Source organism: Schistocerca cancellata, chromosome 5, assembly GCF_023864275.1.
Source record: "Schistocerca cancellata isolate TAMUIC-IGC-003103 chromosome 5, iqSchCanc2.1, whole genome shotgun sequence".
Classification (NCBI taxonomy): domain Eukaryota; kingdom Metazoa; phylum Arthropoda; class Insecta; order Orthoptera; family Acrididae; genus Schistocerca; species Schistocerca cancellata.
Window position 1 is genome coordinate 623,899,830 of NC_064630.1, and position 25,185 is coordinate 623,925,014.

A 25,185-nucleotide genomic window follows, 5' to 3' on the forward strand; every position below is an offset into this window, starting at 1 on the left:
GTGTTTGGACCTCTAAAAGAAGCTAGTTGCAGGCATTGATTCTCAACGGATGAAGAAGCATGTGACTGGGTCCAGGCCTGGATCTGACAGAAGCCTACTAGCTTCTTCAAAAATAGAATTGCCTGTCTACTGTCGCAATGAGATGAATGTACCAACAGTTTTGGCAACTATTCTGGAGTATGTGTACTGTGTATAACTACATTTTTAAGTTTATAAAATTGTTACTATTACTTTACACTAGTGACTAGGATTCATTTGAATGACCCTTATATAAAGTTAATTCTCTGTGACAGGGAGAATTGCCACCAGAATGTTAGTATTGTTCATTTTTAATGATGTTGAGAGCTCTGGTAGTGTATATAATGAGTGGGAACAGCATCAAATGTTCAGTAATCACTGAAGGACACAGAAGCCACACTCGTCAAAGTCTTATCAGCAACTGACAGGAGCCTCATTGTCTGTCTCACTGGCTAGACAAACCAAGCAATATCCAGATTTGTGGGACATTGGGATGTGATAGTGGCCTGATACTGGACTGCATGGGAATATGGGGACATGCAGTTGTTGTCAAGGTTTGTCGACCGTGTCTGACCACAATGGAAGGTTGCTGTATTGTGCACCAATCACTTCATAACTCCCTCACTTGTCATTAGAGAAAGTGTTGAACTCTCTACAACAGTGTATCATCCTGCACCATTGGTTGGAGACTAACAGGACTAAGGAATTAACACTCCAATTGTAGGCTGTCATTAACACAACACCACAAACATCTGCATCTGGAGTAGTGCTGTGACTGGGAAGCTTGGACTGTTGATGAATGCCATTGCATTGTGTTCCAAAATGAATTGTGGTTCTGTGCTGTACAGGATGACTGTCATTGGTGAGTTATGGCAGTGAGGGGGAGGGGGGGGGGGCACAGGAGAGGCACAGCAGTGTAATTTCTAGTTTTGGCCATGAGAAGATTTAAGATTATGGCTGGTAGTGGTTGAAGAAACTGACAGGAAAATGGTAAGTTAATGACATCCCTTGTCCCCATGTGTTACCTCTCATGTGACAGTATCATTGTTTCATTTTTTGTAGAATAACGCTTATTCATACAAGGCACATGGCTCTATGAACAATATCTGGGATAAAACATAGGGAGCAGCTCAAATATAGAATGTGTCCCAGTGTCAGTATTCAGGATATTAAGAACTGTTTAAAACAGTTGTGGGCCAGATTACCTCAGGAGGAGATACAAAATCTTTAACACCCTTCCCAGTTGAATCTGTGCATGCATCCAGTCCAGATGCTGTATGTCATATTGATAAGTGGGCTCATACGTTAAAGTGCTGTAAATTTGACTTAATTTTATAATCACTGAAACATCACATATCCTCTCAACCTTTAAAGTTTCATTTTGTTTCCTTCTCCACTTCTGGGTTCTTTGGTTTATTGTCACACAATGTATTAGTATGCAAGAAATGGAGCAGAGGTGGAAAGGTTGTTCTTATTACATAGATGGACTCCACATCTGAAGGTGATCTCATTTCTCAGAAATGGTATTGTGCTTTCCTGTGAACTGTGTAAGCAAAACAGGGTGGGTGATGTGCAGAGGTTAGTCACTTTCCAAAAGACAATAATATAATGGAATACTTGAAGGTTACTCAGTAGGCTGTATCTAGAGTTAACTAATCTTTAAATTGGTGTTATTTGGCAGCTCCATTTGGACAATTAGAAAAGGCCACAATGATAATTTCCTGCAACACTGATTTGGTAAGACAACTGGGGATACAGACAAACAGTACAGGTAAGGGGAAATAACTGAGAGCTGCTAAACCTGATGTTCTTAGTTTTTCATTGGCTTCAGAGCAGTGCAGACCATTGGTGAAAAGGATGAGACCAATAAAATTGGAATCAGATTGATAGTATTGTAGAAACCAAGAAAAAGGCACCTCATAAAGCTTACACAAGGTGTACTGTATTTACTCGAATCTAAGCCGCACTTTTTTCCTGTTTTTGTAATCCAAAAAACTGCCTGCGGCTTAGAATAGAGTGCAAAGCAAGCGGAAGTTCTGAAAAATGTTGGTAGGTGCCGCCACAACTAACTTCTGCCGTCGAATATATATGTACCACTACACAGGCATGCTTTGCAGGCGCAAAGATAAATACTGGCGCCAAAACCTCTGCGTCAGTAAGTAAATTTTAAAAAAAGTGGAAGACGAGCTTTTTCTCCGTCCCGAGTTTCGACCACTGCATTTTCATACATTATCCAACGAAGTAAATACAAATTCCGTATTGTTCATCTTCGAATATAACAGCATTTCAGTGTACTACGAAAATCCGACTGGCAAGACTGTTTTGGATGTTTTTCAATATGGCCAACTCTACGTTCTGAATTTTTTCCTACCTGTTGGAAGAGATTGTTGCTAAAAGAAACTTTTATGAATTGTGAATCACATGCAGTATTCTCTTGACCATAAGAATAATATGAATTTAAACATTTTGCCATGTATTGTTTCGTGTTTATTGCTATCTCATTTAAATCCTGTCTGCCTAATAAACTACGAAACTAGAGTGAGAAAAGAGCAAATGCGGAAGAATATACATATCATGTCATGTTTATATTCGTATTATTTATAGTGATACAGTCAGAAATGAAGCACGGCAATTGACTAGATTTTTAAATCTAAGGTGACTCTAATTTCTGTGCAGAATGTAATGTACTAAAGAGGTGCCTGCAAAGATTTTCAAACGGAGAAAATTTTTCGCTAAACTGTCGTTCAGAACATCTTCTATCATACGCAGTCTATTATTTGGTTCTTGTTGATCATTATCAAAGAAAGAGCAGTGTAAGTAACAACAAATAGCAGTCTCTTGCCATTGTTTCGCTAATGAGACGATTCCTCTCTCTTTTTTTTTTTTTTTTAATTGTAAGCGGCGGTAGCGCGCACAAAAGCAAGCCATGCTGTGAGCGGCGACAGGCTGTAAACCCGTAAACACTCATTATCAGAATGTGACAAACAATGCACGACACAGTACAGTAATGCATTTTCAGCTTAGTGATGTAAACACCTATAACAAAGAGAATGGCACTTATCAGATCAAAGAAAAATAAGCAATCAATACAAACCAGACGAAGCATGTGAAAAAGGAAGGGTACCCGTATAAATACGGACGGAGTGCCTGACACATAGCAATGGCTACCTGGTAAAGCTTAACTGCTAAGCTTAAGACTCGAACCAAACTACTGTAGCTGTATTTTCATTCATTCAACCTAAATTGCCTCGTATTACAATGGACCAACTTTGTTTCTCTCCCCCCTTGAATTTTGAGTCTCAAATTTCAGGTGCGGCTTATATTCGGGAAAAATTTTTTTTTCCTTAATTTAAAGTGTAATTTTTCAGGTGCGGCTTAGATTCGAGTGCGGCTTAGATTCGAATAAATACGGTAGTTCTGAAAAGTGCACCTTTCATTTACGACAACAGCAAAACACATTGCATTCAGTGATATTACACAGCAAAGACGTTAATATAAACATTTCACTTAAACACCTCTCCTAAATGTAAGTATTGTTAAATAAAATACTTAACACATTCCAATTAATGACTTATAGATATTAAAGCCAGACATCTGGTAATGGTTTGGTGAGAATATCTACAGCTTGCTTATTGGCCAGCATATGCTGAATCGTTAACAGGCCTCCTTCAGTTCTTTCATGGGTATAGTAAATGCAAACATAAATGTGCTTCGACCTCTTGTGAAATTAGATTTTTGGTAAGTTTGGTGGCACTTGCATTATCTACAGGAACACTCTCCTGTGGTGAACTTCCTTGATAGAATTTGAATAGCCGTACTGCTCCTCTTGTTCTTTCACAGGCAGCCACATATTCAGACTCTGTTAAGTGATATGCATTGTCACTTACTAGCTAAGGTAACCACTGCTCCACAAAATATTGCATCTGCTAACTGAACATAGTTGCTGATCACTGGCATAATGAGCATCAGTAGATATCTCCATTCATGGCTAGTGTCACTTTATATCCATTGACACTGAACCCTTCATATACTTTAGAATCCTTTGTATCAAAGACCATTGATTTTATTGAGGATTTTCTAAAAATTTTGACACATACCTCACTTTGTAGGCACTAGTTCTGATATATAATTCAACTAAATACCATCAAGTGAGGTAATTTTGGATGATTTTGTGATTGTTTTCACCTTAACTTGAATAGGTATTGTTAGACTGAATTGTTTGTTATGGGAGTGGTTGGGTATTTGTAACAATTAAAATATCCTAAAAACAGTCTTATTTGAACCCATATTTGCCTGAGACAGACAAAACAAAATGTTTGAAATCATCCATGGATTGGGATGACTGACAGGTGTGGTTTTTAAATCTCTGTCTGAAGGTTTAAAATATATGATTGAATTGGACAAAATTTGATTTTTTTAAAATTCTTTAATATACTTCCTATTTGATTTTAATGACTTAACACCTTCAAAGGTTGTCTATCATCATGAATAAGTGATAAGGATAGATATAATGATTTTTATGTAGTAAAGCTTAATTTTAAAAATATAGGAAAAGGTGAGATTGCTACTCATCATAAAGCAGACACGAAAGCTGCAGACAGGCACGATTAAGACACTCACATGTAGCTTTTTCTCTCTCTCTCTCTCTCTCTCTCTCTCTCTCTCTCTCTCTCTCCACACACACACACACACACACACACACACACACACAAACTCCAGCATCTGTTTTTTCTAACAAAATACATTGCATATTTTTAAAGTTCTAAATTGAAATATTAGAAACACAACGAAGGTATTTTACTAAAAGAGCAAAATGAATTTTCTTACTTGTCATTCAGTATTAAGTTGCAAACACTTAAAACATTGTCTATAAAGTTACAATGGCCTAAGATTCTAATAGTACATCTTCTTTAAAAATAATTGTACATCTCTTGTCAACTGGTGTAGGAAGTACTTGCTAGCAGCACTACCACTTGTTTCCACACTATTTTCTTTTTCCTGGAAGTTATGGCCTTTAATTGATCTCCCAGGAGGAATGTCCAGTTTGAAGTAGTGGGAATTACCTGGCAGTGGCATATTTGGAGGATGAGGAACTTCTTCTAGCAACAAAGTCTGTGTCAATGTTTTGCTGGCTCCCCCTCATTGTCAGACAGTTTCTGTAAGACATGATATGGATGAAACAGGATTAGGCTTGTGGTGCGAAATCCACTCTTTGTTTTCAGTAGAGTTTGCTGAAGTCTTGGTGTCTGCTTCAGCAGAGATGGGAAAGCATCCTTGAAAATGGTCTTGCGAGTGTACCATGTCCTTCAGTTTCCTCATAGTTGATTATGTTGCTTGGTGGAAGATTTTCCAGAGTTGGCTTTATATTGGAGAAATAAATCTTAACTGTCCCTTTGTTTACTTCTGCCTGAGCTTTTTAATATTTTCATTTAAGTGAACGGAGATCTTCTCGATGTTGCTTGAGGAATAAATGCCACCATTCTTCTCCAGGTAAATTGTTTGCATAATTCTTCTCTTTTTGGTCAGACTTATTGAGGCATCCTTTCTCTAAATCTCTTTATAGTCAGTTTAGTGAAAGGAAATAACCAATGTGCAGCCATCAAGATACTTTGCTTGTAAACATTTTTTCTTCTTTCTCATTTAGTAGGTCTACTGGTTTCCTTGCAACTTTTTGGATATATTTCCTGCTCGTTATTTTGTAAAGTCAATCTATGTATGCCATACAACTCGCACACTTTTCTGTATGATAATTGGCCACACTGAATATCATGAGCAGCTTCATGTAAAAGTTCTGGTTCATAATTGCAACATACTTCACCTTTCTACTTTTTTATGTTCTCAGCATTGTCCAAAATCATCCTGCACAGTACAGTTTTGTAAAAACCATTACTTTATAACTTCACACAAAAAACTCGACAAATTTGTGCAGTACATGCATCACTTAATAAAAAGCAAGTCTCCTAGTCCAGACTGTATACCAATTCGGTTCCTGTCCGAGTATGCTGATGCAATAGCTCCATACTTAAGGATCATATACAACCATTCGCTCTATGAAAAAGCCGTACCCAAAGATTGGAACGTTGCACAGGTCACACCAGTTTTCAAGAACGGTAGTAGGAGTAATCCACTAAATTACAGGCCCATATCATTAACATCAATATGCAGCATGATTTTGGAAAATATATTGTGTTTAAACATTATGAATTACCTTGAAGAAAGGTCTATTGACACAGTCAACACCGATTTAGAAAACATTGTTTTTGTGAAACACAACTAGCTCTTTACTCACATGAAGTGCTGAATGCTATTGACAGAAGGCTTTTGACCCTGTATCACACAAGTGACTTGTAGTGAGATTGGGAGCTTATGAAATATATCAGTTGTGTGACTGGATTCGTGATTTCCTGTCAGAGAAGTCTGTTTGTGATGGCAAGTCATAGAGTAAAACAGAATTGATTTGTCATTCCCCAGGTAGTGTTACATGCCCTTTGCTGTTCTTACCTATATAAACTATTTTGGAGACAATCTGATCAGCCGTCTTAGGTTGTTTGCAGATGACGCTGTCATTTATTGACTAGTAAAGTCATCAGAAGATCAAAACAAATTGCAAAAAAGATTTAGAAAAGATATCTGCATAGCATGAAAATTGGCAGTTGACCCTAAATAATGAAAAGTGAGCTCATCTACATGGGTGCTGAAAGGAATCCATTAAACTTTCAAATAAATACCTAGGAATTACAATTACGAACAACTTAAATTGGAAGGAGCACATAGAAAATGTTGTGTGGGAGGCAAATCAAAGATTGTGTTTTATTGGCAGGGCACTTAGGGAATGTAACAGATCTACTTTAGGAAATGTAACAGATCTACTAAGGAGGCTGCCTACACTATACTTGTCCGTCCGTCCTCTCTTAGAGTACTGCTGTACGGTTTGGGATCCTTACCAGATGGGGTTGACAGAGTACATCGAAAAAGTTCAAAGAAGGGCAGCATGTTTTGTATTATTGCAAAATAGGGGAGAGTGTGTCACTGAAATATACAGGATTTGGGATGGGCATCATTAAAACACTTATTTCACTGCGGAGCAATCTTCTCATGAAATTCCAATCACCAACTTTCTCCTCCGAATGTGAAAATATTTTGTTGATGCCAACCCACATAGGGAGAAATGATCATCATGATTAAATAAGGGAAATCTGAGCTTGTACAGAAAGATATAGGGGTTTGTTCTTTCTGCGTGCTATACGAGATTGGAATAATAGAGAATTGTGAAGGTGGTTCGATGGACTATCTGCCAGATGCTTAAATGTGATTTGCAGAGTATACATGTGGATGTATATGTAGTTGTAGATATAGATATCAATGCCACAGGCTGTTGAGCCCATTGACCAATGCAGTTAAAATACTTTGTCACCAATCACAGCAATAGAAAATTTCCACATAACAATACTGTGTAAGTTTTCAACAATGAGACTGTTCATCAGATATTTACCTAGGTAAACAATCCACCCAAAATAAGTCGTGGAACATGATACATACAATCTTGTACTAAAATAACTGGCACACGGAAGTGAGTGGCAATTTATTGCTATGCAGGCAGAAATAGCAAATGAACCATACTGTCCAAAATTCACTTGAAATAACTCTGTTTGAAAGTACATAAGACAGCCAGCTGTTCCTCAATATGGAGCATTAGCTGGTTTATCATTGGTCAGCTCATCTGCCTGTAAATGTTGTTTGATTGCAGTTGACACTGGATTTAGTAGTAGTATTTAAGAAATATTCTACTGGCTTGAAAGTAATCTTCAACTCATCGTGGATTTTCCTCTGGAACTGGCTGGGATCTGCCTTATGTCAGTGAGCCGGGGATTAATTAGGAAGCCCATGAATTGTTGATTCCAGCACCTTGGAAATTTAGCCCATACAAACTTCTGTGAAGTTAGCACACCAAATCAGTTCCACCACTAAATCCCCCAGCTCAGTTCCATCACCAAATTGCTTAGGCTGCTCCAAATATCTCTTTTAAGAAGCAATTCAAAGAAGCAGATTTTACATCACACTGTGCCAAATGAAGATTCTCATTAACAGCAACACACACAATTTCTCATTGTATTTTATCAAGCAACATGTTAAGTTATAGTTAATGTCTTCTTATAATAATAATAAATGAAAAGCACCAGTTTGCTTTTGTAGAACAAAAGAACCAAGAACCGACGGAAGATTCTGTTAATATAATGTCTTCTTGTTGAGAAAATCTGCAAACAACTAGTCTTTCTTTATAGCAGTGAATTTTACCATGAGCTATATACTTAATTCTGTAAACACAACAGTCTGTAAACACAACAGTTTATAATGGCAAAATGTTCCAAAGTCCATGTAGCATTGTCTGCCATTTCTTACCACATTGCTTTTCTCCTTTGTTCTGAGCGTACAGATTTAGTAGCCTGTAGGCTCATTTGTTTCAGCCAACATTATTTCAGTAGGATGATCTGGTTTCTTCAGTTGTTGGCTATTTCTCAATACTCTCATTACAACTAGATTCTGCAGGTTCCTTAAACACACTACAGTTATCTTCATAATGACTCTTAGACTTTTCATTGCCCATTTTATTCAGGATTAATACCATTTTTCTTCCAGTTTTCTCGGGTTCAAAAACGTCCTTACCCTTAATAATCAGTTTTTCCGATTCAGTACAAATTCAAAAATGACAAGTGCTGTCAGAATAACCAACAAAGATTCCTAGTTTTCCTTTAGGATCACATTTCTTTCCCTTTTCCTTCTGGATATGAATTAAACTCTTCCTCCCAAAAACTTGAAGCTTACTTATATACAGTAAAACTTCATTATTTGTTTTTCAGGGGAGTAGTGGGTAGGGGGTGTTTTAAATGTGGAAAAACATATGAAAGGAAGTGCTATGCTCGCAAATTAACTTGTAAAAAATACCAATGGAAAATACAATAAATCAAGAGTTAAATTACAGAAAACCTTATATAGGCCTACTAGATACTTGAAAATTCAGAGAAAAAAGTAAATCTATACACAGAAGAAAATGTAATTTTGTAAAAATTTGTAATTTTGCTTGTTTTACTCTTTGCTGCAGCTATGGTGTTCACTCTACCTGCATAATGGGATAACTGTCATTTTGTTAGAAACATCATAGTGCATCAGAAATGTTTTTTTCTCTAATGCACTCACTGCATTGTTAAGTCACTAAGGAATGTCGAGGCCCTTCTGTATTGTCCTCATCAGAAGTATCTTCCTAATCAGTCCCCCGAAAAGTGCATTTTGAGCTGTCTCAGAGATAGTCATGGTTTTGGTAGTGATGAGATTTTTGTTAACATTGACGTAATCCTCAAATGATTACTGCCCTTAGTCGCTTCCATTCTTCATTATGTGAAATATCATTAGTATCGTTGTTCCCATCATGATCTGGCTTTTTAGAGAAACTTCCAAGCACTAATGTCCAAACCTGTGTTTTGAAGCTGTGATGTAGTGCTTGCCTTTCGGAAGAAACAAATTCAGTAATAATCTCTTGTAAGTGTTCTTTGGCCCCAGTAATATAGGTATTTTCGCTACTTCAGTTTTTATGATATTTACACATCTAATGGTGTGACACAAGAGCGTTGTATGATAATACAACTTGAAATTATGTATTATGTATATGTATTACTCAAAGGTCAAGTGGCAGGTCACTCGTGCAATTTACAGGAAAGAATTCCACAATCACATTTCTAAGATAGGAAGTAAGAGGAGGGTGTGCTACACATCTGCCTACGAACAGTAAAATCTACACACACTAGACCCATTTTTTGCAGCGATGCCTTGAATTCGGCTTTCACACTTTTAATTTATGGTTTCTTGTTATTAGCATATTTTTTGGGTGATGTGGCAATGTTCTCAAAACAATGTGGATTGTAAAGTTCCCCAATCATAAGTGGGAGGGAGCTTTTAACTCTTAGTGCACAACAGAACTGTTATGCATTGTTTACCTTTTCCTCTATAGTAGTTCTTTCCTTAGAATGCATTGTGTGGTCTGTCATTAAACTGTAAAAAAGGCTTGTCTCATTAATGTTGAAATTGTTTTTGGGGTCATATTGGGATGTCAGGTCTATCAGGTGGTTTTTTTCCAATCTTGCACTACCTTGTGATCAACACTATTGCTTTCGCCACCCACATTCTGACTTCTGATGCCATGTCTGATCTGAAATTTATGAAGCATTGAAACATGTTTTACCACCAATTCAGTTTCTTCCTTACAAAGCATTGGGCTGCTAATAGGGATGCCTTCTACTCTGTCACCTGAACAGCTGCAACAAACAGTATACACCTTCTTCTTTCCTGCTGCGAATGCATGTCCGGCTACTAGCAGAAATTCCAAACACATCTGCTATCTTAGATATTCTTTGCCGTTGCTGTGATAGAATTAAAGGTAGACAGCAGTTCCTAATTCCTTGGCAATATTCACTCATTTCCTATTCCTATTTTCCTTCACTACACTCAAAGTTAGTAGTTTTTCAGTGATTGTAATGCTTTCCTTCCTTCTTTCATTCACTCATGTTACCAGTTCTCGAAATAATCAGACACACAGAAATTACAGCACTGCTGCCCATACAGTAGGCCGGAATTAAATAGTTGCCTTTAATATGTGCATTACTTCAGTGAATGCAGTTAAGCTAATGAGCTGTTGATGTGCTTTGAGATTCCCAAGTGACATGCAACAACTCTTGACCAGTTGAGCCCTTCTGGTTTGTCAGAAATTGTATAACTTTGGGGAAAAATGGCTGCTACAGCTAACACCATCATTTCCTTCAGCTATTACCACTTTTAACTGTAAGTTTCAAACTTCATACTTTGTATACTGTACTTTTTAACATTTGGTTTTCGTGATGACTATTGTTGCAGTTTATACTGTTGTAATTTATCTGTCAAGTTATAAAACACTGAAGTCTGTCACATCAAAAATTAATCATTAGTTGGCTGCAAGTGCTTGCAACAATGTGATTTTTGTAGTTGCTAACACATCAGAGGCAACTGCTATTACACTCCTTGTACTACACCCATTCCATCTGCAGTGCCATGTTAACCCCTCAAGCCGGGAGCCCGAGTATGTACTCGCGTGCTGCGAATGTCCGTGGCGGCATCCCGACCATGTACTCGCCAGTTGCAGTCTCGGAGGTGAAACTGTATTGCTCTGCCATCTGTTAACGACAGCCGATGCTACTTCGCCAGCTAACTATAGACACATCTGTGCTGCTCTGCTTCAAATATCTTTGTCATGAAGTGAAGTGAGGCAGTCGGGAGAAATAACGTGTTGTATCTTACAGTCCGAGCGACACTCTTGAACGCATAACGATGCAGCCAAACACTTCGCGCAGTCTTACTTCAGATCAAATTCTCGCAATTCTCAATGAACCGACGAATGGTTTAGACAGTATAAATGACAGCAGGAGTGATCTAGATGTTGACGATGAAAGTGATTTTGACTGTTTGGAAGAAACACCCAAAAGAAGTGAAGAAGAAACGGCGGACAGTGATGACATCGAACAAGGTGCACCAGTGAAACGTGCACGGAATGAAGAAGACTGGAAATGGCAAGAAGTTGACAGCTCTTATGTCTCTCTGAAAACACCATTCATTGGTAAATGTGGACCTGTGACACAGGTAAATTCTGCAGCTGAAGCATTCAGGCTGTATTTCGGTGAAACCAAAGTAGAAACAATCGTGTGTGAAACTAACAGTTATGCTGCAGATTATATAGAAAAACAGACTGTTTTAAAACCTCATTGTAGGCTACGTAACTGGGTAGATATTGACAAAGATGAGCTTTGTGTTTTTCGCACTGCAGATGTTGATGGGAATTATTCAGAAGCCATCCATAAAGTAGTATTTTAGCGAGCATCCGCTTTTGAACACACCGATTTTTTTACCAGAGTATGCAACAAGACAGGTTTGAGCTACTTTGCAGATTCCTTCACTTTGTAAACAATGAAGAACTGAATCCGTTTGAAGGCAATAAGAGATTGTTCAAGTTGGGTTCCGTCATTCAGCATTTGAATGATACATTTAGAAATACATACATCATGGGAGAAAACATTTCTGTTGATGAATCTCTTATGTTATGGAAAGGAAGGCTGGCAATAAAAACGTATATACCTCTAAAATCAGCGAAGTTTGGTATAAAGTCCTATGAGATCTGCGAATCTTCCACAAGTTATTTATGGCAATTTGTTATTTATGCAGGAAGTTCCACAGAAATAAAAACGAAATTTCTTTCTGCAGATACCCTGAAAACCAGTCAGATTGTAGTGAAGCTTGTTGAGCCTCTTTTTCAACTTAGGCCATACGCTCTGGATGGGCAGTTATAATAACAGTGTCCTTTTGTGCCACTTTCTGAAGGAAAGAGGTATGAATGTAGCTGGCACACTTAAACTGAATAGGAAGAATGTACCTGATGCATTGAGACATGCAAAACTGAAGAAAGGTAACTCGTAGCATATCATTCACACGGTGTAATGGTACTGAAATGGATGGGTAAAAAGCAGGTTACCTTTATTTCTGTTTTTCATAATGATTCAGTTCTTATGGCAACCAAAAGGGGCAATGAGGTAACAAAGGCTCAGTGCATAAGAGTAAAATAGTTTTAGGGTGGTGTAGATTTGAAGGATCAGAAACTACAACCTTTCCCCGTGGAAAGGAAGAAAGTTGTTAAGTGGTATATGAAAATGTTTAGAAGGCTGATGAATGCTGCAGTGCACAATGCTTTTATTGTTTACAATGTTAGCGGAAAAACAACTGAAGAAACACATCTAAATTGAAGGCTTGTGCTCATAACACAATTGCTGGAAATTCACGGGAAGAATGTAACTTCACTTCGATGTGGGCGACCTTCAAAAACTCCAGTGCATGAACGGCTCACAGCAAGGCATTTTATTGAGAAGATCCCGCCCACAGAGAAGAGGAGTAAGCCTACAAAGAGATGTGCAGTCTGCTGCAAGAAGACAGGGAAACGTAAGGAAACATCGTTCTGGTGCAAGGACTGTGGTGTAGGACTTTGTTTCGAAGATTGTTTCAAAATATACCACACTCAAAATTCATTTTAAGTGACAATGTATGTTTTAATCATAATAAATGTGTATTAATACCAATTCCTGAAATTTTTGTAACATTTGAACAATTAATTCAATTCCCATCCTAGGGCAATTTCACTGAAACGCTGCATTCTGGGGCCAGGCAGCCATATAAACTACTGCCAGTAGGCTAGGCATGCGCCCGGAAACTACTGGCTTGAAGGGTTAATAGGCAGAGCTTACCGATCCCGATCCCCTTGCCTGCAACCAACCTTTGAAACCAGACAACATAAATTGTGCACTCTGTAGATATTGTACTGTGACCAGGAGGGGGGAGTGAGAAACATAAAAATGTTTTACTTTAGCTGTATCATCTTTGCAGTGAATACTGTTAGTGTGTTGTGCCATTCACAGATCTTGTACTACTAGTTGTGTGTAATACCTGGCCTTTGCAGCCAGAAACAGTGGTGGGCGTGCGTGCGCTCACAATTCGGATGAAGGCCTTTTTGGCTTACTTGTTTGACATTTTTTTTGTGTGTGTGCCTGTCTGTGACTTGACATCATCCACTATATGATGAGTAGCACTGTCCTTTTGTAATATTGTCATAATTCCTTAAAAGCTTTGTTTAGCACCCCTGCCCACATAAACTTGGACAAAGCTGAGCAAGCAACATGGTTTGAGCTAGTTTCACAACAGTTCAGTCATCGCAGATCACATGTTGAGCATGAAAAGTTGTATGCAATTGAATTTGGTACAATCTTTCACTTGAGTATTGTCAAATTCCCATGCACCGTCACATTAAAATTCTATTGATGGTAGAGCACAAAAGTTCTTCGCAGCCCTCAGCATTTCTGCCATTGTCTCGGCAGTGTCAGACTTCTGCCTGAGAGAATATACAATGCATTGTCTTGAATAATTACAGGTAAAGCACAGAAAATATTCAGTGATTTACATTACTTATGTACACATAGGTCAGCATGATTCACTTCTCCAGGTCATATATATTGCTGCTGTCATGACTGAAAATTGCTCCGATGCTGCTGCCCTTAAGACATGCCTCACAAAATTCACCAAAGTCTTCAACTTCCACACTACATTACTCCAGGGATTGTCAAATATGGATTTTGTTCTGATGAGCCAAGTGTTCTGCCAAATTTGCTGATTCCTTCTACCCAAAATTTACCTCAGAACTGAAAGGACGAATTGGTTTTGCCATCATATCTCTCTCTTCAATCAGTTATCACCTTTTACAATGGCATTGTTTTGGAACTCACTTTTGTTTCGATGAATAAAGATCTAATCCCTTGTCATAACAGAGGATACAGAAGACATTTTCTGCTCTTCTGGAGTATACTAAAAATTATCTATATGGCGTAACTTCCACCCTCCATCAACAAAAGCTTCAAAATAGTCCCACTGCATAGTGTATTAATAGTCAAATTATTGCCCATAAATATCTCCATTGGTTTTGGCAGACTTCTGCACACTGTTAGATTTTCTTAGTCGTGGGATTTGTCGCTCTGTAGTCAGCAATCAGTCTTTGTCCATTCCTGCACTCATTACTTCACTGATGGAAAGCCTGGTCAAACAGTTCACTTTGATATTGGTAGCAGACACCTTTTTAACATTTTTATCATCTTTTCATAGTTATTTGAGGAAGAAACATTCCTGCCTGTGGTGCCACCTGCATTTTTCAATGTTACACATTTGCTTTGATAGTGAACAGTACAAATAACTCGTCCGTTAAATGTTTTAATGTCTGTTGATCTTCAGATCTTGTCCATGATGACTGTCATAGACTTTTGTAACTATCAGTGTGTCAAATAGATGCACAAGTAATGATTTATCAGGTTTCACGTAGAGTTGCTGTATGTGAAGAACCGTGTTTTAAAAACGAGCTAGATGTGTCACAGTATCATTGTCTGAAGTCATGTTAAAATTGAAACACTCTGAACAGAATATGCATCTGGCTTTGTTTTTGTTTGAAAAATGCATGTAGCTTGTCCCACCTACCTTGCTCAATCACATGCAACCATTGCTTCAACAATGATGTGACGCTCTGCAGGATCAGCTGTCCCCTAAGTTTTTAGATAGTATTAGTTGTAGTGTGCTCCGCATCCCTGTTGGTACCTTCAAGTTATTCATATATGTCGACAGACTGTAAAAAATAGACAAAATTTTAACTGCATTTCCATTTTGGTAATTGAAATTCTTATATTCACATTTTAACATTGCAGTAGCTTTCGGTTTCAAATTGTGTTCTACAGTTTGTTTTTATTATGTTTTAAATACAACTGAACTATATGTGCTGCATGAGTGCTTAGTGTGCAGGGTTCACCAACTTTTGCCCTTGTACTGCTGCACTGGAGGCCGTTAAGAGCAGTCACAACACTTACTGTACGCAAGTTTTGATTTTGAAATTCCTATTTGGATTATGCTAATACAGTGTTTGGACATTTGTTGCAGTTGTGTAGTCTCCAGCTGTGTCATTTAACTTTGTCGTTAAATGGTATTGTACCTTACATTCTGCATATATTGTTGCATGTTTTTCTAGGTTTTTACCATGGAGTTTCCTGACATCTATGAGGATGGATATCACTGAATAAATTTAACTGTGGAGACTTTTTGAAAATTCTGGAAAAAGTTTCAATCAAGTGATTGAATAGGCTTGTCAGAAAGAAATAGTTATGAAAGAACAACAAAGGAAATGTAGGCAACTAAAACTGTTAAATTCCTAAATGTATTTCTGTTAAGAAAAAAACTATTTATTTCAGTGAAGGATAGAAAACTGTTAGAATATTGCTTAGGCAAGCAGTAGAAATTGTTGATGTTGTGCAGGCAACAAAACGGGACTTAGAATATCATCGTCTAGTGCGGATGACCGTTAAAGAGGTCCTGTGTTATGAAAAGAAATGGCATCTAGATAACTCCTGGTTGCTGTTATGGTGGGTGACAGCTGTGTTGGTATTCACCTCTTTTGGGGCATCTCCAGAGACATCTTCACTGGCAACAGGTCTGTCTGTAGCAGGGCTCATTGCTGAAGATAATTCTACTCCAGTCAATGAGATTATAGGCTGAAGATGTATCTGGAGGTGGCACAGACAACAATGGATACCAGCCTGTCCCCTGCCATATGGCTCGACAGCCAGGAGTGATGGTCTGGGTGTTATTTCTTTCCACAGCAGGACCTATTTGGTTGTTATCTGTGGACCCAAACAGCACGATGGCACGTCAATGTTTGCCCTTTGTGTCAAACCATCCTGGGCTTAAAAAATGACCACCTGCACGTGACGAAAGATCTACTGATTGTCTTCGTGCTTGCTAAACCCTAACTTGGCCAGCAAGGCTGCCTGATCTCTCTCCATTTGAGTGTGTTTGGTGCATTAAGGTCTGGTCCTTCCAGTCAGCTCGGGATTCTTATTATCTAACGTGTCAGTTGGACAGAGTTTGGCATGATCCGTTAGGACATCCAGGAACTCTGTCAATGCCAATTCGAATAGCTACATGCATAATGGTTACACACGTTATTGACTTGCTCAATTTGTGAAACTCACTCTCTCAAATAAATTGCCAATTTTTTCAGAAATTTTAGATTTTTGCTTGTCCATATGTGTACGTCACATCTACAAATTTGCCCCATTTTGGTAACTGCTTTGTGGTGTGACCTCCACCACCCCGAATGTGTTTGCCTAGATGCAGCAAGTATATAATAAAAGATGAATATTGCCTAGCAGATCTCAAGTTTCTTCACCCGTCTCCACTTGTTCAGATGCAAATCCGGTAATAAATGATGGTAGTAAAATGGTAACAATATAAATCATGATCAACGGTAACAATATAAATCATGATAAAATGAAGTTTAGTTAAAGAGAGAGAATTCATATATGAATTATGACTGAGTCAGTTAAAACATGCAGAGGGAGAACAAACAGAATGGACACTGAAAAGAGGTATAACACCACTTCAGAAACTGTTTCTCTTTTGAGGCTAAAATTGAGGCAAACTAAGAAACAAGGCTGTGTAATGTTTTGGGTTTGTTATTTTTAGCCAGGAAGATGTTAAAGATTCATAAGACACACCTGAAGCTTTGAGTGGTGATGTAATGTTTTCTATGCAATTATCAAAAAAGAAGAAAGCATGCTTGGTATTCAAAACATAACTTCAGAGATCTGTAGTATCAGTAAAAAACCTTATCAGTTTACACCTGTTGTGGAACAGAAAGACAAATCTTTGACCTCTAAATTACATTAACACCACAAAATTTAATGAATCCAATGAATCCACAGTCTGTCATTTTGTGTGTATTTTATTTACTCAAACCACATGCGCAATATTGATTGTAATGAGTAAATTACTTTCTGATAAAGCAGTTGAGAACTGAAAATGATTAATTACTTTTGAGTTTCGCTAGTAGACGATTAAAAATGACAACTCATTGTCTCGCGAAAGTATTGTTGGTAGTAATGCATTTGATCCCATTGTCATTAATCTGTAAATGAGTGAGAAGACTATAATATCATTAGTGACCTAGTTAAACACCTAGGATTTTTCTTATTAGTAACCTTTACAGAAACTGAGCAGTTCTTAATGAATATTTTGATGAAATGTGACAATTACCAGGTGTAATAAATGAAGGATTTTTAGCAAATGAGAGTATCTGTGTTTTGTTTGTTCCAGCTATCTTAAGACATTTAATCTCTCTAATTTATTGAAAAATTTTCTTATAGTGCTGCACTGCAGTTCGAAGCTGCTTGGGCACTAACAAATATTGCCAGTGGAACATCAGTGCAGACACAGGCTGTGGTTGCTGCTGGAGCTGTCCCACTGTTTTTACAGTTATTGCTATCTCCTCATCAGAATGTTTGCGAGCAAGCAGTGTGGGCTTTGGGTAAGTATGAAAACAACAAAGTTGAAAGTGATTAGTGGAATTACTTTGCCGGGGAGATTGTTTTTGTGTTAATTTTGGAAGTTCTGTTGTCTAAACAGTAAAATTATGCTGTATTGTGGTGTTGTAAGAAGTATGGAGATTGTTAGATGTACATAAATCATTCAAGAATGTCTGTCTGAAACAGTACTCCCAGTTACAGTATGTAGATAATCTATAAAAGAGCAGTGATGATGTTTTAAGAAGAAAATGAGATAGAATACAGTGGCAGAAAGTTGTAGATTCCCATATTAAATGCAAGGGCTGTTCAAAAAACATTTGACTGTCATTTATAGTATCAACCTTTATTCAGATCAAATTGTTTTATATTAGTCACCTTCTAAGTAGTCACCTTCAGCTTCTATACACCTTTCCCAATGCTGTTGCCACTGCCAAAAGCATTGCTGGAAGACATCTTTTAGTATGGTGTGCATCTGCTCCATCAAATTCTGTGTAATATCTTCCCTGTTGTGAAATCTGGTCACTTTGAGTCTTTAATTTTGAGGAAAAGTCGGAAATCACTTGGTACTGGATCACGGTAATAGGCAGGCTGACAAATCAGTCATGTTGTGCTTGGCCCAAAAATTGTGAATTAAGAATGGGTGCATTATGGTGAAGGGCCCATTGCCCACAAGTCTATGTCTCACTGCTTCATGAAAGTGATGCAGAACCTCTTGGTAGTGCTCCTTATTGACGTTAGTACCATATGGGCCATGGTGGTCCATGCCATAGGAATTACAAAAGGTGGACAGCATGATTGTCAGTGCTGTGCACCTGCCCCTCTTTTTTGGGAAATGGGATGAGGGATGCTTCCGTTATGATGACTTTTTCTGGGTCGCACCCATACACCCAGGACTCTTCACCAGTGATCATTATGTTAAGAGTATTGGGGTTATTGTTCACAAAATCCAGTGTGACCTATGCAATTTCTGAATGAAGTTAACTGTGAAGTTACTTCTGTCCAGTTGTTAGCAAAAGTAGCACAATTTTGCTGAGGTCCTACTGCAGTCAAAATGTTCTATTAAAATGCAGTGAATAGACCCAGTACAAATTTTAACCTCGTCTTCAAGTTCTCTGATCATGGTTAGTGTATTCTGCATGATCAGTCCTTACGTGATGAATGACATCCTCATTTGTGGATGTTGAGGGACTACCTGAACTGCTTCTCTTCGCTGATGAGTGGTCGTCTATGAAGAGGTTGTACTACATCTTTATTTTTGCAGTATCCATTGCTTTATCCCCAAACACTTGTTGATGTATCATTTAAACACGAGAATTATCAAGCTTAAAACAATTACTTTGTTCAAATTTTTCTGTCTTTTGCCCTCAACATAAAATCTGACTGCTACCACTTATACATGTTCACTTGTCACTGGCCAGCAGACTAGTTGTTTACCCAGGTGTAAAAAAAATCAAGCTGTGCACTACGTATGTCCACAAACGTAGAGAGCCCGTGTGACCAGATACAATTGTTGGTTTCAACAATAAAAAATATTGGATTTACAGGATAGTCCATCTGAAGTTTTGGATGAGATTACCTCGAAAACTATACATCGGGAAAAAATAGTGGGAAAGACAAGTTAGTAAGTTCAAAGGGGGACATCAAATGATACTACAGGTAACCCCCCCAGCCCCCATGGGTAGGGCGAGGACAACTTTTTAAGTCTTAAATGTAAACCCCCCATTTTTTATTGCAGATTTGGATTCTCCATAAAAAGTGCAAAAGTTTTGTCTGAGACATTTTTTAAACCATTGACAGATGGCACTGAAATTGAGAAAAATTAAAAATTCGGAAAGAATTCAGATTTATTTAGAATGATCCGAGAAGGATGCATCAAATCGATACAAAATGTGCACCAATTCTTTCATTGTGCCAAATTAAGCTATTTTTTTACAAAATGTGTCCTATCTGACACAGTTTTTGATGGAGGGAGGTGGAATGGTATTAAAATCTCATTAGGGAATTGTTCACAGTTGCATTATTCACCTGACTGGTGCTACTGTGGCCAAACTGCGAATGGTGGCTCAGTATAAAGGTTGGTGCAATGTGATCAGACATCACTTCACTTTCAGATTATGAACCGTAAACATCAACTGACGAAAGTAAATTATTCTTTAGCGAAACATAGCTCACTATCCTCCTACAGAGGTTGTTGATATGATTATAATTTTAGGTGAATGCCATAACAATTACGCTGCAGCTGCACAATTGTATGCAGAATGTTTCCCAAACAGACGACATCCAATTTCCCAAACAGATAACATCCAAGTGGAAACATTATTCAAAATTGCCCTCAGCAATGCACCGTCCACCTTGTTATTGTGAATACAACGAAAATGGCGCTCGTACCCTTACTGTTCTCACCTGTGTTCAACTGGATCCCGAAGGGAGTAGTCGTGCGATTCAGACAAACTGTAATACCGAAATAAACTGTTTTGAGGATTTTGAAGGCACATAAATATCATGTGTATCATATCATACTGACACAGGCATTAATGCTGAAAGATATGCAAATACACGTGCATTTCTGCCAGTGGGCCTTGGAAATAAGAGGTAACAATGATTTTTTATATACGTTATGTTCACCGATGAAGCTGTATTCAAAAACAGTGGTGAATTAAATCATGATTGTCATTATTGGTCCCCTGTCAGTACACACTGGCACAGACCCGTTGACAATCAACGCAAATGGTCATTTATGGGCTGGTGAGGAATTTTAAACGGGTACTTGATAGGACTGTATTTTTTGACCGAAATATTACTGGAGAATCTTATTTACAACTTCTCCGTGATGATTTGTTGGAGCTAATGGAAGATGATGTAGAAACTAGGCAATGGATGTGGTTCCAACAGGATGGAGCAGCTCCCCATTGTGCTAAAAATGTGCGGAACGTTTTCAATTTAGGGTACCCTTGTCGGTGGATAGGATGCAGAGAACCATTTCAGTGGCATCCACATTCAGCAGACCTAACATCTCCTGATTTTATTGTGGGGTTATTTAAAAAATATTGTTTATGAAAGACAGCCCGCAACTGGAAACAATGCAGCCATACCACAGGATGTAGTAATGAAAACTGTGGACAACTTTCGCAGACAATTGACTTTATGCACCGAAGCAAATAGGGATAATTTTGAACCATTTCTTCATGGCTAATTTCATTAATTAAGCACCCCAAATTTTGAAAGGCAAGGGACTCTCACTAATAAAGCACCCCATGAGAACATCATTCAGCTAGGTCCATGTTGTCGTTCCTGGGTAACACTAAAAGTAGGATACAGTAGTTTTTGTACAAAAATAGCTTAATTTGGCGTAATGAAAGAATTGGTGCACGTTTTTATCAATTGAATGTGTCTTTCTCGGGTAATTCTAAACAAATCAGAGTTCTTCCTCACATTTACTTTTTTCTCGATTTCAGTGTCATCTGTCAGTGGTTTATAAAAATGTTTCAGATAAAACCTAATTACTTTTTCATGGAGAATCCGAATCTGCAACACAAAATGGGTGTTTACATTTAAGATTTAAAACTTGCCCCCGCCCCACCCAAGGGGGTGGGGGCTGGAGGTCACTTTTAGTATCATTTGATGTCCCCCTTTGAGCTTACGGACTTGTCTTACACACTATTTGTACCCAATGTATAATTTTCGAGATAATCTCATCTGAAACTTCAGATGGACCACCCTTTATATGAACAGTTGTGTTCATTGTTTTAGCTCTAATCTGTTGTTCAAAATATGTGATGTGTTTGAATTTGCAGTAAGTACAAATATCCTGATCATTGTTGTTGGCTGTTGTGCTGTTAAATCAGATCAGATCTGAAATAAGGAAAATGCTGCTGAATATGTATTCTGAAGAAAAGTTCATATCATGCTTAAGCTATTTTCAGTTTCTTGTTTCATTTAAACTGCCTCAGGAATATGTTGATGACTTAATCAATATGACCTGACAGGCCTTTTCTATTTTGTCAGCAGATAAATTTTTAAAAACATTCCCATTATTTCCTAATTTACTAATTGATGTAGTACATTGTGTAGGTCATTATACCTGTAGTTTCTGGCTTTTAAGTAAGGCTTAAGAATTGCCCTATTAGTACATTTATTGCAACAAAGTTTGCCAATTTAGTGTACATTAGAAAATAAATTTTAATCATATTTTTCTCTTCCACAGGAAACATAATTGGTGATGGACCTAATCTCAGGGATTATGTTATCAGTTTAGGAGTTGTACAACCGTTGCTTCAATTTATTAAACCTGATATTCCCATTAGTTTCTTGAGAAATGTTACTTGGGTGATCGTTAACCTGTGCAGGAATAAGGATCCTCCACCATCCGTCCATACAATCCGTGAGATTTTGCCTGCTTTAAATATGCTGATACACCATAGTGACACAAATGTAAGTTATAGCATTAAGTGTGCCATCAACTAGGCAGTAGTCACGGAACTTTTGCTGTTATCAGTGTTAAGCCATTTGACAGGTAACTTACTTACTATTAAGTGTTGAACTGCTATTTACAGAATTGTTTCTACTGATAGTCCATATTAGAAATTATTGACCTTTACTCATAGACCACTTACCAGTTTGAGTTATGTGCATTGTAATATGAAACAGTGACTGAAATACTCCAGCTGAACTATTACAAAGATTTTCAAACATTAAATATTAATTGCCTCTCAGTATGATGGCCAAAAATTGCTCATCTATGTGCTACATAGACTCTCAGCTTATTAACTCATGATAATCTTCTCAGGTCTGTAGCCAGATCCTGGACATACTATTTCCAGGGTCCATCTGGCTGCAGTCTTCAGGTGGGAGCACTGTTTGCTAATCTTAACAGAAGTGATTCATATCATGAAAGGTGGCCAATTTATATGCTGCTGAAGGCCAACAGTGTGCTAATGTGTAGCCTCTGTATTATATTTATAGTTTTCTATTTATAATGGCTGATAGTCTAATTTCAGTGTATTATTTTACAACGGTTCCAATAGTGAGATGTGGGAGTAACAATTTGAGTCTTATGATAAAGCATTTTGTTGTGTTCCTTTGTGAAACAATGATACGCCACTGCTGATTTCACAGGCTGCAACAGTTGTAAGTAGTTGTGGTGCTCAACATGTCTACAGTGAATGGTACAAATAGTTTGTCAAAAATATTTTTTTCCTGTAGTGGTAAGCGATTTGATAAACTTGGACTTTCTAAATCCTGGGTCACCTTTACCAAGCCAAGAAGTGCAGTAATATATCCTACATTGAAAAGAACAGCAACCCAGTTCATTACAGAGGATCCAAATGTATAAACCATTCCAGCAGATACCACCAATCCCCTTTCAGTGTTCAAATGTTCATTCTTTTGCAGAATAATGATGTAGGCAAAATAAATTTTTACTTAAGGACTTGGGATACCGACGACTGTAGAATGACTCTACTGAACAAATGAAATGGAAGATGCTTCCACTTTCGAAGAATGTCAATGTACTGAAAAACTAGATCCTGATGTTGCTGTTCCACGAAGAATATAGATGACAGAAGCTTATGCAGAATGGGTTCCACTGCATCCAGCTGAGTAATTCAGGTGCACTCACTTGCAACATGGCCAACTATTTAGCATTAGTTCTAGCTCTAATGTCCGAAAATGTGAGCACCATATTTCCAATTCTATGATTTTTACCAGCAGTTGAAGTCTTTGTGTCTTGGTCTCATGTTTACCTGTAATCTTTGATGTAGTGTGTCCTACTTGGGTTCCCCATGAAGAATCCTTGATGTTAATTGTTGAAAAACTAGACATAGAAATGGAGCTGTGCTGTCGTGTGCTAAGGTCTACATATTATTTATTCAGTGAAAAATATTATGAGTGGTTATGGAGAGCCAATTATCCACCATAACCATCATTGTATTTTTGAAGTATTTTGAGGACATCACACTGAGGAAGACTTTTTAAAGCCTGCCTGCTTTTGGAGGTACATCAATAGTAAGTTGTTTGTGGAATGCCCATAAGGAATAGGAAAATTTAGTTTCTTTGATTATTTAATAAAGTTAACAAAAAAATTCAGAGGGATGGAAAACTTAATTTTCTAGACATATTGGTATACAGAAAGGACAAAGGGATTAGAGAGAGAGAGAGAGAGAGAGAGAGAGAGAGAGAGAGAGAGAGAGAGAGAGAAAGTGTTTATATAAACTGATGCACATAGACAGATATCTGCAGACAATGAGTTGCAATCCACCATACCAGTGCACAAGGTCCCTGCAGATGTCAGCAAAGAGGGTGTATGCCATCTCACATGCAGAAAACTTCACACAAAAGCACAAGCTGGACTGCCTTAAGCTTGTCTTAAAGCTTAGAGGCTACACACTCTTAAAGCTTAGAGGCTACACACACAGATCCATTGGGCATTAGGTTTTTCCAAATCCAATGAAAGGTGCATGTAATCAGTGACTTTCCAACCACATGCTGGGACATACCTCCAAAGATAAGACATATTTTAAAAAGATGTGTACTTCATCTGCCAGCCAAGTTTGGACCACCTTTTGGCTTGGTAAAAGGTGATTTGGAATTGAGGAAGCCCAGTGTTTACCAAATCCATTGCCACTGTGGGAAAAGTACGAGGGTTAGAACTTAAATAGTGTTAACTATTTATTCACAACAGATACAAAAGAGTTAAATGTTTTCACCTGTTACTGTCCTTCAAAGTAGTCACCAGTGTTTTGTACAACCCGATGTGGAAGGCGTAGTATACGGTTAGCAGAGTCTGTTCTGTTGATGGTGCAAATGAAGTGGTCTACTGCCTGTCGAATCTCTGGAACAGTCCTGAAGAGAAAGCCACAAAGTGGTTCCTTCATCTTCGAAATCAAATCAGTCACAAGTCCGGGGAGTGTGCTGGATGGTACAGTACTTCCCAGTCCTATTGACCGAACAGAGCAGCCACAGCTTGCGCTGTATGCGCCCGTGCATTGTCGGGATGCTCCAAAAACGAACAGTAATGTGACTTAAGTCCTTGTGACTTCGACTTGATTCCGAAGACGAAGGAACCACTTTGTGGCATTTGCTTCAGAAATGTTCCAGAGATTTGACAGGCAGTAGACCGCCCCACTCGCACCATCAACAGAACGCAGGCTTTGCTAATGGTACACTACGCCTTCCACATCGCCGACAACAGGTAATGCACAATGCTGGTGACTAC

The 25,185-nt window shown here is 38.0% G+C and overlaps 1 protein-coding gene across 1 annotated transcript in view; it reads left to right on the forward strand.

The window, feature by feature from the left end:
* The window catches only part of LOC126187328 (importin subunit alpha-3), an 81,657-nt gene that overhangs the window by 8,203 nt on the left and 48,269 nt on the right, over window positions 1-25,185 (forward strand). Inside the window, exons 4-5 of the mRNA XM_049928345.1 lie at window positions 17,814-17,974; window positions 22,177-22,403. Of these exons, the coding sequence (XP_049784302.1) occupies window positions 17,814-17,974; window positions 22,177-22,403 (388 nt within the window). The remainder of the gene's footprint in view (window positions 1-17,813; window positions 17,975-22,176; window positions 22,404-25,185) is intronic.